Source organism: Ilyonectria robusta, assembly GCF_021365365.1.
Source record: "Ilyonectria robusta strain PMI_751 chromosome Unknown BGZ61scaffold_33, whole genome shotgun sequence".
In the NCBI taxonomy this organism is placed as follows: Eukaryota; Fungi; Ascomycota; class Sordariomycetes; order Hypocreales; family Nectriaceae; genus Ilyonectria; species Ilyonectria robusta.
In genome coordinates this window covers 174,860-188,115 of record NW_025764467.1, presented here as the reverse complement: position 1 = coordinate 188,115, position 13,256 = coordinate 174,860, and the positions used below count along the sequence as shown (strand labels likewise).

The 13,256-nt window shown below is 49.1% G+C and overlaps 5 protein-coding genes across 5 annotated transcripts; 2 read left to right on the top strand and 3 right to left on the bottom strand.

Moving 5' to 3' along the window:
- Positions 1-728: 728 nt before the first annotated feature.
- Positions 729-1,772, bottom strand: BGZ61DRAFT_539260 (estradiol 17-beta-dehydrogenase; the record flags this gene model as incomplete). Its single annotated transcript, XM_046254771.1, has 1 exon — positions 729-1,772. The coding sequence occupies one exon, from the start codon at positions 1,770-1,772 to the stop codon at positions 729-731; it is 1,044 nt and encodes a 347-aa protein (XP_046096698.1).
- Positions 1,773-2,836: 1,064 nt separating this feature from the next.
- Positions 2,837-4,546, bottom strand: BGZ61DRAFT_367769 (uncharacterized protein; the record flags this gene model as incomplete). Its single annotated transcript, XM_046241819.1, has 1 exon — positions 2,837-4,546. The coding sequence occupies one exon, from the start codon at positions 4,544-4,546 to the stop codon at positions 2,837-2,839; it is 1,710 nt and encodes a 569-aa protein (XP_046096697.1).
- Positions 4,547-6,028: 1,482 nt separating this feature from the next.
- On the bottom strand, positions 6,029-7,855 carry BGZ61DRAFT_485015 (FAD binding domain-containing protein; the record flags this gene model as incomplete). The annotated part of the gene is made up of 3 exons (XM_046249670.1): positions 6,029-6,658; positions 6,713-7,607; positions 7,665-7,855. 3 exons carry the CDS (start codon positions 7,853-7,855, stop codon positions 6,029-6,031), a joined length of 1,716 nt encoding a protein of 571 aa, XP_046096696.1.
- Positions 7,856-8,366: 511 nt separating this feature from the next.
- On the top strand, positions 8,367-9,191 carry BGZ61DRAFT_367853 (glutathione S-transferase; the record flags this gene model as incomplete). The annotated part of the gene is made up of 4 exons (XM_046241834.1): positions 8,367-8,489; positions 8,547-8,797; positions 8,857-8,974; positions 9,030-9,191. The coding sequence occupies 4 exons, from the start codon at positions 8,367-8,369 to the stop codon at positions 9,189-9,191; spliced, it is 654 nt and encodes a 217-aa protein (XP_046096695.1).
- Positions 9,192-10,336: 1,145 nt separating this feature from the next.
- Positions 10,337-12,984, top strand: BGZ61DRAFT_367771 (uncharacterized protein; the record flags this gene model as incomplete). The annotated part of the gene is given in 3 exon segments (XM_046241820.1): positions 10,337-10,877; positions 10,895-11,610; positions 11,647-12,984. The coding sequence occupies 3 exon segments, from the start codon at positions 10,337-10,339 to the stop codon at positions 12,982-12,984; spliced, it is 2,595 nt and encodes an 864-aa protein (XP_046096694.1).
- Positions 12,985-13,256: the final 272 nt, after the last annotated feature.

The following is a 13,256-nucleotide window of genomic DNA, read 5'->3' as shown; positions in this document are numbered from 1 at the left end:
GTATATGTCTAGGGGGAGATCAACGCGGACGATGCTGATCTTCTATCCGCTTTTGTGCATTTGTGGCACCATTATCGACGCTACGTCGCACGAGCTTGTTGAGTTATTACCGTAGTTGGGAGTCAGGGATAAGGTGTTATTTACGTGGAGAACCTGCAGCAAGGAAGATTCAATGCAACTACACCCAAACTTACTCCCTAATCTCAATCTAATGACAATACCCCGCAATACCCCACAATCTGTTAGTCTCGTGTGAGGCTCAGTCCACTTCAACATCTTCGAAATACCACCGTTTCCCCAGGATTTCGTGAAGGCCCCTTTCTGGAACAATCTTCAACTACGGGTCGTCCTGCTGTCATGTTGGAGCTGCATGCCCTGTGACTTCCCCTTGCTCCGCTACAGGAATGGACTTTATTTATCCTCTATTGACTACCGCTGCGGCTCTGTTATCACTAGACCTAATATACAGCAACTAAAGCGGACATGTTATTGTGATTGACTGTGTGGCAAACCCTCTTCGAATACAGTTTTATGCTACCTATAGCGGAGAGAGGTGAAATATCTACTATTCTAACGGTAGAATTGCAGAGATTGCAGTGATAGCACTGGTGCAGGCAAATCCCGACGTACAGAATTCCATCAACGGATATACAATCGACCTACAGATGATTGTCGCAAAAGCCATTCTTGCTTGCATTACCTGGCCAACCCCTGCAAAGAAAGACAGATCACTCTGTTTTTGGCAGATTGTCCTTGATGACCTCCTGCACCCAGTTGGGCCACCCTCTCACTGCAGCTAAAAAAGACAGCCTGCCCGGGACAATGAGCTGACCTCCCCGCCGGCTGAAGATTTGCTTGACAACTGGAGTAGAGATAGCCTCCGGCTTCATCAAGCCCCCCGTCTGCCTTTCCAATGAAGCACCTATTTGAGCCGTCATGTTGGTGTTCACATAAAAAGGGTGGACTACAGTCGCCAAAATGCCCGGGGACTTGTATACAGTCTTGATTTCGCTGACCAAGGACTCGTGGAACGAAAGAGCCCCGGCCTTTGTCGCCCCGTAGTCTGCCACCAGGGGCATCCCGGTGAACGAGGCGAGACTCGCAATCGTAACGATGTGGCCCTTGTTCTTGATGATCATATTGGGTAGGAACTCCTTGGTGGTTATCCAAAGCGCCATCAGGTTTACGCCGACGATCTTCTGGAGGTAGCCATGGGGGGTTTCGATAATCGAGTGGGGTGTGGCAATTCCCGCGTTGTTGACGAGAATGGACGGATGACCGAGAGTCTTGCGGATAGCCGCAGCAGTCTCAGCAACGGCGGCGGCAGATGTGATGTCGCACTTCCAGTAAGTGATGCAGCTTTCTCTCTCGAGGTCTGGGGGCAACGGCATGACGTCGAGAATGGCAACCCTCACCCCTTTCTTGATCAGGCCAAGAACGATGGATTTTCCGATACCGCTGCAGCCGCCAGTGACAACGGCGATTTCCTTGTTCCATTGCCAGCCGCGGATCGGGGCTACATGCCAGTTGGTCGTTGCCCATGAATTCATCATTCTGTTGAGAGTCTTGACGAGTCCCAGCCCAAGAAGGACTCTCAGTACGGTGGTGGTGCCCTCCCCCTGGAGGGTGTATCCCATCACATCAAAACGGAGAAGCCGCTCAACGAGATGGGGAGGGCCGTACGCCAGAAAGGCGAGAAGAGAGCCAGAGAGTACGGGATTAGTAGCCGCACTGATGGCACCTCCGGCTACGCTTATAATAGGTAGAGACATTTTGGTCAAGGGTAACTTGGGGTTTTGAGATGGTTGTCCGAATAGACAACGGGACAGATACCAGGTAGGTAAGTTGAATCGACAGTTTGTAAAAATTGAATTTGATCTAGTGAGGTAGTTGAAGACGGCAACAGCTCAGTGATGTACTTCCTTATATGTCACGATCTGTGCTTGTATTACACGGTATAAACCGCTTCTTGACCTCCACCTCCGAGGCTCTTCCATCCTCTGCAATACTGGGCAGCTGGGATCGACTCATTGGTTAGATTCCATACCTCGGTATTGCCGGTAGTCGGGAATGATCCGGGTCCTGAGCGCGGGGGAGACGGATCGATTTCAAACCGCCCCGCGGTGTGGCTTCTTGGCTTGTTTGACTCGAGCGTGCTTACCCGTGCTAGCGAGCGGGGATGCTGAGATGCAGAAGTGACGTGGAGTTACCCCAGATGATACAGCGTAGTCTAACTGTTGTTGTACAAGCGGTCTATCTAGAGGGGGAGAGGCGATGTCAACGTCATTCCCACAGACTCCCCCACGAATCCCACTGCACTACAGAGTACAACGGCTCAAATGACCAAAGTAATTTGTGGTTCCTTTCGGCTTTCTCGGCAAGTCCTCATGGCCCGAGGTGTCTGTTCCTCTAGTGGAGCTTTAGGAGAAAAGGTTAACGAGTCCGCAATGCCCCAGCCAACAGCCATAGGGTAATAATAATTGACATCGAAGAGACTTTTAGTGTGGCAAGAGAACGCGAATAGACTGGAGCTCACCATCATGACAGAAGGAGACCTATAACATGAAGTCACGGGGATCTGATGCGGAAAGAAGCGATTTGGGCTATCAGGAGTGAGATATGTTAGCAATTGTGGAGTAGATATCGAATAACTCTTCATCAGGTCAATTGTATAATAAGAATGTGCAAGCTGGTCTATATCAAATAGTTTGTACAGAGGAACTGTGAAGTAGGGCATATTCAGCTTTCCAACACGAGGAACACATCGTTGTGTTGTTATCAATGCAGATCTAGCCACATCCACGTCTATGGAAAAGACCAAGTTGGAATGGCGAAGCTACAAGAAGTTTAACGCTGCGAGGTTGTTCATAATATCTTTTCCAGCCTCCGTTCCCCCTACTCTTCCTGCAGAATCTTCTTTTCCCGCAGAATCTTCGCCGTTCGGTATCTCTGGCTCGGGCCTACTGAGCATTGAAATCAACAAAATACCGCCGATAGTGTGAAGTAGGGAAATAGCTAGCCATGAAATCACGCGCGAATTAGAGACGGTGGCTTGGACCCTAGATTCTCGAGGTGTTGCGGGAGATACAGTCCCATCTGTGTCGAACGACCGATGAAAACTATCCCACGCGGCCAGATAGCATTGGCGGATGAGATTCTCGGCGTAATGATCGATATTGTCCCAAGTCGGAAGCAGAGTCGAGTTCATAGAGGATACCATGGTCATCAGATCCGGGAGGAGCCAGAGGGACTGCTGGACCCAGCGATTTGCTTTCAATACAACCTCGTCAATGGGGGTCTGATCTTCGACCACTCGCGACGTAACGTAGGTGCTCACTTTACTGGTAGTCACACCGGCGCTGAGTGTTACATTGGCGAAGATGAAGCAGGTCCCTAGAGCCCAGCCGTACTTGTACTGTGGGATTTTGTCCACGTCCCCGAAGTTGTTTACATCAAGGCCCTTGCAATCATCCGTGTACTGGTTTGCGATGAGGAGACCTAGACTTTGAGGACCGGAGAAGAGGGTGGCCTCTGGGAGCCCATATTGGGATGGGTCCCAAAGCTTGTCAGGATTGAAGAGGACAGCATGTCCAGGATTTGTGTACTGGTAGAGGGTGTCGTTCAAGAGGCTGAGAGTCTCCGCGTTCGATGTAACCAGGTCAGCCACTGCAGTCGGGATCTCAGAAGCTGACATTGCCCAGGAAATGCTATGGAATTTGATGCAAGGAACGACGGAATTAGCCAATGTCGAGTTCACTGTTAGGCCGTAGTCGTTGACGACGTGGCGACATCCGTTGCCCGTCAAAGAGGTTCCATTCTGGGAGACGGTCGAGCTATCAGACCATGCCATGCTGGCCAGCCCCGCGGCGAGGCGAAGTATTGTAGCTCTCTTGGGGGCGTACGAGTTGACTAGATATTGGTACCAGAAATCGGAAGTCGCAGACGGATCAGTCGAATTCACTGGGACCGTTGCGTCTGCGGGAACGGATGACGGGTTCCAGTTCACCGCGCCGGAGAGGAGGGGCGCTATGAACTGTTGGGGAACTGCAAAGAGCAGAACCAAGGCAATCGCCCAGCTGCGAAATCCCTTTGGCCGACTGAAGGGATACCTCGTCCAGGGAGGCAGTTTATATCGTGTCATGAAGGAAAGTTGTTTCGGACTGAGAGCTGCTCCGGGGTTCTGCGTCAATTCGTACGCGCATCTCCATACCGCAATGGCCCCCCACGCGGCAGTGAAGAACTTGATGACAACTAGCCCGGCCGAAACCAGTGTTGTGACGTCGGAAACTCTGAGACGCAGTTTTCCACCATTGTAGCGTGGCGTCGAGGTGTCGATGGCATTGTAATGGTTGACAGCAAAGACCAGCGCCAAGGCTAGGCCGATGCAGCCGGCGGTATGAGCGAGTAAGAGAGGCCAGTATTTGAATAATCTCCTTGGTCGGGATTTTGTGGGAGTGGGAGAGGAATCGGTGTGTGTTTGCTCGTTCTGGTCGAGTTCTGTATACTCGGGCGAGGAGTGCTTCTCAGAGACACGGCTTTCGGCCATAATAGCGGAAACTGCTAGGAGATATGGCGGACTCTCTTAGTGAGGATGAAGAAAATCCAAGATTGACCCTAATAGGCGCCCAGGCACAAAGATGAGGTTTCGAGGTTCTGTTCTCGGCGCCGCCTCCTCACCGTTGGAGCAGAGCAGTGGGTTTATACTCGACGCTTGATAAATGAATGGGCCTACGAAAACCCTGACATTGCAAAAAACGGAATATGCAGTCATCCTTCTCAAGATGTGTGGCGTAATGTGGCTATTGTAGTCGCCAATTGAAATGCTGGCTATTATCGTGTGGCTGGCTGAATATACAGCCTCCGCCGTATGGACGTGGCAGTCACTATACCAGATTAGACAAACATGCGTTAATGGGTTGAAAGTGACATAGCAGCTGAAAATCTGACCGGCAGACCTAGCTTCATACAACGAGCCTGTCCAATAGCAGAGTCCCACATAGGCTATCACACATTAAATCATTGGCCACATAGCTACTCGTTCTTCGAGCTGAATTTCAACCCAGAACCCTTGTCTGGCGCCATGTACAGGCCACAAGGATTGGAAAGGTTAATTGTGCATGTTCCACTTGGGTGTGCATTAGCTGATGGAGTACCTGCGGGACTAATTGTACAATCAACCCTTCTAATCCTTGTGGCCTACTATTGGCAAACCACCACTTGAAAATTGTCTCTGTTGGATTGTGACCCTGTACTAAAAGACCTCTGATACATTAATATCCTAACCTGAGTCAGAAACGGGGGCAAGAAAACCCATCCCAATCTCTATCTAGGGCCTGAATCCCCTCGATCCGCGCCTACCCTAGACCTACCACCCAAACTAAGTACGGTCATCACATTAGGAGACCATAGCAACAACTGGCAATAAGAAAAGCATACGCCGTCAAACCCAGAGACCCTAAGCGATGCTGTTGTCACCAATAGAACTCGTGACAATTTGTTTGTGCCTCGGGTATATGTGGAGTTCCCGCGAAACAATGAACGATCATGGGCCACTTTCCAGTGAAACAGGGAGTAGGCCCTTTGACAAATAGGTGAAATAGTCTGAGTAGCGAGGGTCAGCAGAAGGGAGCCAATCGGTAATAGATTGATACTCGCTCACCAAAACCAGGTTGGTTATAGTCAGTCAACTCCTCGATCAACGTTTGAACCCCTCAGTTGATCACCCAACTGACAGCATTCGCAAAATTGTCACGGCCCGCGTTGAGACCAGGCGGTTAAAACATCCACCTTCTCCCGCACCACATATTGAAACTATTTGGTCATGCACGAGGCTCAGTCTCAGTGCACGAGAGACTAACCCTATATACGAACCAACTTGCCTTAGCTATAAGACTCGTGAGTTTATCAATGAGACTACTGGGATAGCAATAAGCTGACTGGCATCCAATTTTAACCGTAGCTAGTATGTAATATAGCAATGCAATGCAGTATGGTATAGTTACAGTATAATAAAATGCCAGAGAGAGTACTATCCTAAGATCTTGTGCAGAGCATCTTTCAAGGTTTTCTGATGCCCACTTTCCATCTTTTCAGCCTTCCATGCAATGAAACCATCAGGACGAATAAGAAGTGCCTGGCCTTCTCCAACCTTGCCAAAGTTTTTGAGCTTCTCCTCAGGATCTTTATACGGAGTGGAAGACTTGTTGAGAGTAAAGGTATCTACCTTCAAGTCTAAACCCTTGGCAGCCTGGATCCATAAGGATGAAGCATCGGTGGCAAATAGAAGAAAGTTCGTGCTAATCAATTCAAGAGAGGACCGGTGCTTGCCTTCAGCATCGATAACATCCACATGCGGGAATCTAGAACCCGCATTGACGTGAGGGTTGTAGGGATCTTCCCAAATCAGGTTCGTATCCTGGTATCCTTCAGCCGGGATGCTAGCCCCGACAGGATAGCGGTAGCCAATTTCACACGTAATGTCAGGAAGCTCAGGCTCGTCGGGAGTCTTACGCATAACACGCGTCTGTAGTCGGGAGTATGCCTGGCGAACTGTGGCGGCAACAACGGGCTGCCTCTCTGTCGTGTACGTGTTGAGCAAGGAGGGAGCAGCTCTGCCACTGAGAACAAAAGCGAGCTTCCAAGCAAGGTTGTGCACATCCTGCGGGAATATTTAGTAAGAGAATAGCAACACCACATTGTGTTGAAAGCCTACCTGAATACCGAGGTTTCCGCCCATGCCTCCTGTGGGTGGCACGACGTGCGCAGCGTCTCCAGCAATAAAGACACGGCCGCCCTTGCTCGTGAATCGGTCCGAGTTGAATCCTGCAACAGACCAGTACGAAATGGAGTCGACGGTAACATCGATGTCATCCTCGATGCCCGAGGCGTCGCGGAAATATTGGCGAGCGTCACTCTCGCTGACCGAGTCCGGGGGAAAGCCGCGCTTCTCGCCAGCACGGGTAACAATCATGAACCCTGCTTTGCCGTTGTTTTCCAGTCGGAAGCCGGCGTCAATCTTAGGGTTGGCAATATAAGTGACTCCGTGTTTGGCGCGAGTACCGAGGTATGAGGTCAGGTCCGCCTTGAAGTTGATGGAGATGCTCTGGCCAAGAAGACCGGGGCCATCCCACTTGATGCCCTCCTTCTTCCTGGTTGCGCTTCGGTTGCCGTCGCAGGAGACGAGGTAGCTCGTCTTGAACTTTCTGTACTTCTTGGTCGCCACGTTCTGGACTACAACAACGACATCGTCGTCGCTCTCCTCGTAGTGAACCACAGTCTCGCTGAATTCCTGGACTGCGCCAAAGGTCTTTGCGCTCTCACGGAGAAGTGGCTCAAACATGTTCTGAGTCAGCCAGAGACGCTTGCTGGGCGAGACCTTGGCAACTTCGTTGGGGTCACTCTCCTGCATTCTATGCAAGACTTTGCCGCCGACAAGTTTCTCAATGATAACCATACCGGCATCAAGGTCAAAGTTGAGGGCGCTGTTCTCCAGCAAATGCTCCTCCAACCCAAGTTGGCGGAAGATTTCGACTGTGCGAAGAAGGAACAGAGCTGCCCTGGGGTGAATCGCTGTAGAGGGATGACGATCCAGAGACAGACTCTTGACGCTGTGAGGGCCGTGTTAGACACGATAAGACGACAGTTCGTTATGAGGGGTTCCTTACCCATGATAGCCGAGGAGAACACCGAGGGTCATGCCGACCATGCTAGATCCAATGACGATGACGGGGTATGTCTCCTTCTCAAAAGGAATGTCTTTGTGGTCAAAATCTCCGAATTCAAACTCGGTCCTCTTGGATCCGACCAAGGGGATTGTATCGTCAACCTGACGAACAGTGGTTTGTTCCTGAGTCATTGCGTAGTTATGATATAGCGATTTTTAGCGTACAGATATTGTGAGTATTTGTGAAGAGGTATGATGATGAACTATTTTTCTCCATTGAAAGCCAACGAAAAGATATTATAGCCGGGGCTCTATTTTTTCTGAACGAGTTTCAGAGCTTCTCGCAACCTCGGTTGAGGTTTTCAATTTCTAAGCATTAACATCATGTAATCAGGTAATGCGCCTCCATGGCTTCCCCAAGCTCCTCCACAATCAAGTGGTCCACCCGATCCCCGTACTTCGTCCACTGTCACTCCACGTCCCGGTCCCCCACCTCCACTCCACGTTCCGATGCAGAATTTCACCATTAGATGGTATATTTTATTTCACGTACTCAATCAAATAATCGCAAGTCTATGAAAGATCAAGAAAATCCTTATCGACCTCTATATCCTCACTCCTTTCTCCTTGGGATTAGCCTTTCGCAAAGGATTCTTCCGAATATCCTCATCAATATTTGGACAAATAATATTTCTCAACCAAGATGTCCGTCAAACTACTTGGTTCCGCGCAATCTACTCGCACCCAGAGAGTTCTCCTCGTGCTCCTCGAGCTGCACATAGAGTATGATCTCGAGGAAATCAGTATGCAAAAGGGAGAGCACAAGGTAAAAAGCCTACCCGGTCATAAATGTTACAATAATAATGTCGATTCAACCATTTAGAACCCGGACTATGTGAAGAATATTCATCCCTTTGGTCTCATCCCTGCTCTGCAAGACGGAGAGGCACAGCTATTTGAGTCGCGTGCAATTTGCCGATACCTTGTTTCCAAGTACGGCAAGGGTAGCAATTTGCTCGTCGACAACCGCAGCTCCGCTAGGGAAATCGGAAGGTTTGAACAAGCTGCCAGCGTCGAATATTCCTACTTTGAGCCGTCGATCAATACTTTAGCTTATGAGAATATTTTCAAAAAGTTAGGAGACCAGCAGAGTAATAATTGATGTCCAAAAATACATCGCTTACAAACCGCAGATTCATGGGCCGAGGAGACCCAAACGTTGAGGAGGTCGATCGAGCCACTGATGTTCAAAATTCAGTGCTTGATTATTACAACAAAATTCTTACAACTAGCCAATACCTTGGCGGAGAGGTACGTTCCGCAGCCCTTGAAATATTTTTCAAGGTTTCAAGTCTAATTTTCTCAGCATTTTACCCTTGTTGATCTCTACCACATTCCTTGGTTCCGATTCTTCTTTGTGCTGCCCCTAGAGCACCAGATCACTTCGAGACCAAACCTTGATGCTTGGTGGAAACGAGTTTCAGATCGACCGTCTTGGAAGACTGTGTCGGCCTCGATTTCTCATTAAATAACCGAACCGATGCATATCAGCATATTAAAGAAGCGTGCATTGTCGCGACGGACATAAAATGCACCGATTAACTATACGCTATGTAAGGACTTTGCATATTTATACACAGGTCAACTGTGCATTTTATAGGCAATAAAAATTCTTCCTCTTGTAGTCGCGCCCGTAGGGAATCCAGAGCTAGCAGTTTGCGACTTGAGTGTACTTGACTCAGTGAAACAAATGGAAATTAAAAACATTCGTTCATTCGATGAAGTCCCCTCCCATCACGATATTATTAACTTCCGCTCTATAAAGTCCTCTTAATTGTAAAGAGCAAAATATTCCACGATGAGATTAAACTTTGATTGAACCCATAAACATCCGGTCGAGTCCACGTAGCGATGCTGGATTATGAAGGGCTCCGGTTCTAGGGTAGGCTCTGGCTCTGGAAGGATGTGTGGCTTGGTGTTCACTGGTGTCGGCCGGTCCGTGTATTCCCCTGTACTAGCAGGCTCGAACAATCATGGCTTGCGCAGCTTGAATAAATGATCATCCAAGGCTGCGTATTATATATTTCCGTTTCCTGCCACTCTGATATATTCTCTAGCACGCGATGGGTTATTTGCGTCCGTGGACCGTCATGTGGGAAATGTGGACAAAGTACTCCTACACACACGTCTATGAAATTCGCACCCAAACTCGACATATTACTACTAATACAGTTGAATCCAAAACTCACAACGCCGAGATTCCGACGCCGGTGACGTCGAACTGTCCAAAAATTAGTATCTGAAATCATCGGCTCCACATTAACATCGCTTTCGCCTCGACTCTGTGACACTGCTTCGGAATGTGGGGGAGCTTCATCTCCACCTCCACATACGGAGAAGTGACCTTTTAACTCTCGTTGCCCACCTCCACATCTTCCTCCACCTCCACATCTTCTTTCCGACTACTCCACTAACTAAACTCCGTTGTCATGGATGAATCCGGTGTTGCGTTGCCGGATGAATCAGGCCTGTTTCAATGTGGTTCTTGTAAGCGGCGTTACAAGAGGCTTGACCACCTTGCTAGGCACACGCGATCCCGTTAGGAGCCGAACACACCATCCAATGACCTGGCACTAATTCATGCTATGTAGACACACAATCGAAACCATACAAATGCAGTTATTGCTCCAAGGCGTTTTCAAGAGCGTGAGTCCAGCCATTTCTTTCCAGAGAGTCCAACATTCTCTCCAATTGGCGCTGAATCACTCTTTACGTAGAGATGTGTTGAAACGTCATGTCTCTGTCCATGGTCCCTCGACTGCAAGGGACAGGCAAGGCACGGTAGTTGGTGGTAATACACCTATAGCCCGTGGCAGAGTAGTGCAAGCATGTCAAGCATGTGCAGTTAATCACCTGCGGTGCACAGATCTGAAGCCTTGTAGTCGTTGCGAGCAAGATAATCTGATTTGCATCTGGGATCGCCCAACAGACTCGGACATTTCTCAGATGAACGTTGACTCCAATACTTCGAGTCGAAAGTTTGGGGATCTTGACGAGAATGCTAATCAAACGCCTCCGGTGCTTGACCCTGCCTTTGATGATCCGGATCTCAACGGAATTGGGAATGCTCCGGCGAATCCCATTCAGTTACCGTCTGCTCTCCCCTCAGGTGTGTTGATCTATTTGAACGGGTATAATTTCCATAAGATACTGAGTGTTTCGTTGCAACAGATGAAGTTCAAAATTCTAATGGAAACATTTCGTCCCTTTTAGAAATACCCGAACTCAACAACTTGTGCGGACAATGGACACCAATGAGAGTATCAGACATGGACTTTTCAACACACCTGGAGCTTAGCGACATCGACTTGAGATTTCTAGACGAATACAACACCAATATCCCATTCGAATACGGCAGTTTCTCAGCAGATGGCAACAACAGCCGCCCCGATGAACAAGGACCTCTGAATCAGTACAAACCGGTCGGAATGTCTTCCGAATCATTTGCAAAATCTTACTGGCGGTTTTGCCCCGCTACTCGGGACTCAACAAGGGCTGACAATCCTGGGGAATGCAAAGACCAGGTCCAATATCCGGAAACTCCTATATCTCTAGACCGGCGGGTGACGTGCAAACGACTAAGTACGGCTGCGCGAGACAGAATCTTAATGACACTGGTGGGAACTTGCCGCCCTGAAAACATGCCCAAGGCCTTCATGTCATTCCCATCGGTAGAGTTGTTGGATACCTTGCTTCAATTCTACCTTACCTCGCCGGTGTCTCGTGCGGATTCCTTCATACACTCTGCAACATTCGATCCGAATGAACAAAGTCCAGAGCTTCTAGCTGCGATGATATCATCTGCTTCAATCCTCACCATTGATCCTGCTTTGGCGAAACTTGGGTTTGCATTCCTGGAGCATGCACGTGTTGCCATAGTCGGGCAGGTAGGACACACGTCGCAGCGATTGTGAAGTATACAGACACTAATTGCTTTACGCCAGTGGGAAAAAGAAAACGATCCCGTCCGAGATTTGGAGCTTGCGCAGGCCTTTACCATCGTTCTTGAAGTTGATCTTTGGAGCGGCCACCACCGAAAGGTCGAGGTTACCGAGCGCTTCTTCCAGCCATTTCTGACCCTCCTTCGGCGGAGCGGAAAGCTCAGACAATCATTTTATCCTCGGATTACTGTTTCTGAGACGGATGAAGGTGAACAACTTCAGGCGTTGTGGCGAAAATGGAGTCTGCTGGAGTCGTTTAAAAGGCTCGTGTTCAGGGTCATTAGACACGACACGAATGCGTCCATGTCGCTACAAGTCAATCCTCTGATTTCTCATGCGGAGATGCTCATTCCTCTTCCCGAGTCACATTGCCTCTGGAAAGAAAAGAGCGCTTGCGAGTGGAAGTCGGCAATGCTTGCCCCCAGAGCTCTCAATCCCTCAGGGGTACTCACCGTGGCTGACTATGCGGATGATTTAGAAGGTGCTTGTGCGTCTGAAAGTATTGCAGATACAGAGGTTGTCAGTACTGCGTTTCTGTCATGTGTTTGGGGCTTTGCCTGGGAACATATCCAGCTCAAACTTTTCCAGAGGCACCGGCCACGGAGGTGGAACGCCTTAATTATGGCGTCGCGACATGATGAGATCATCAAGATGTTGAATCAGTTCCAAGTCAGCTTTGACGTCTGCGCATCCTTTGCTCCCGAGGTGTTAATGAAGCTGGAACTGATTTTCATGCACATGGACATCCCCCTCGAGGATTGCCAGGTCTTTGCCGGCATGCAAGGCCCTGAAGAAGCTCGCAAAGTGTATCCTACGATCAGAGAGTGGCACGAGAGCGAGGCTGCCCGGAGAGCAATTTGGCATGCCGGCCAGATCATCCGGATTGCCCGATCAATGCCCAAGGGAACAATACGGGGACCTAGCCCAATAATGGTGTATCATGCAAGTTTAGCACTTTGGGTCTACGGATTGTTGTCTACGTCAAAGAACAAGACAAACCAGGGTGGCGACAGTCGTGCTGCCACATCAGGGCCCCATAGCCAACCCGTCTGGCTTGATAGCCCTGATAACCCCAGCGTCCAAAGATTCTTACAGCTTGGAAGTGGGCAGCCATGTATTCGAAACCCCTCAAAGCTAGATGTTTTGGATAGTGATAGTAGTGAAGATGTGTACTTATCATCCCCTGAGAAAACAATGGGGGCAGTCATCGGAATGTTGAGGGACAATTTTGTAGGGACAGGAAGACCACTCCTGATTGAGCAGACAATTCAACTGATGACGGGACTTCAAAATATGTCAAGAAGTCATACTGCCTCATGAACAGTAATTTCTGCAATGCACACTATATTATATTTCTCTTCTTGATTCTGTTGATTGTAAAAATCAGAGTGGAAATAGTCCACAAAAGCGAGTGCTGCGAAAAGAATGGTCTTGAACCCACGCAATACTTATCAAACAAGCGGCCCAATGGAATAGCTGCTACTACTCACCTCCCAAAGTTGATCTGACCTCGGATCCGTCCGAGACACCAACAGCCCCGAGATGTAAATTGCACAGCTCGCGGGTCCTAAGATATCGGGAGTAAGACATAT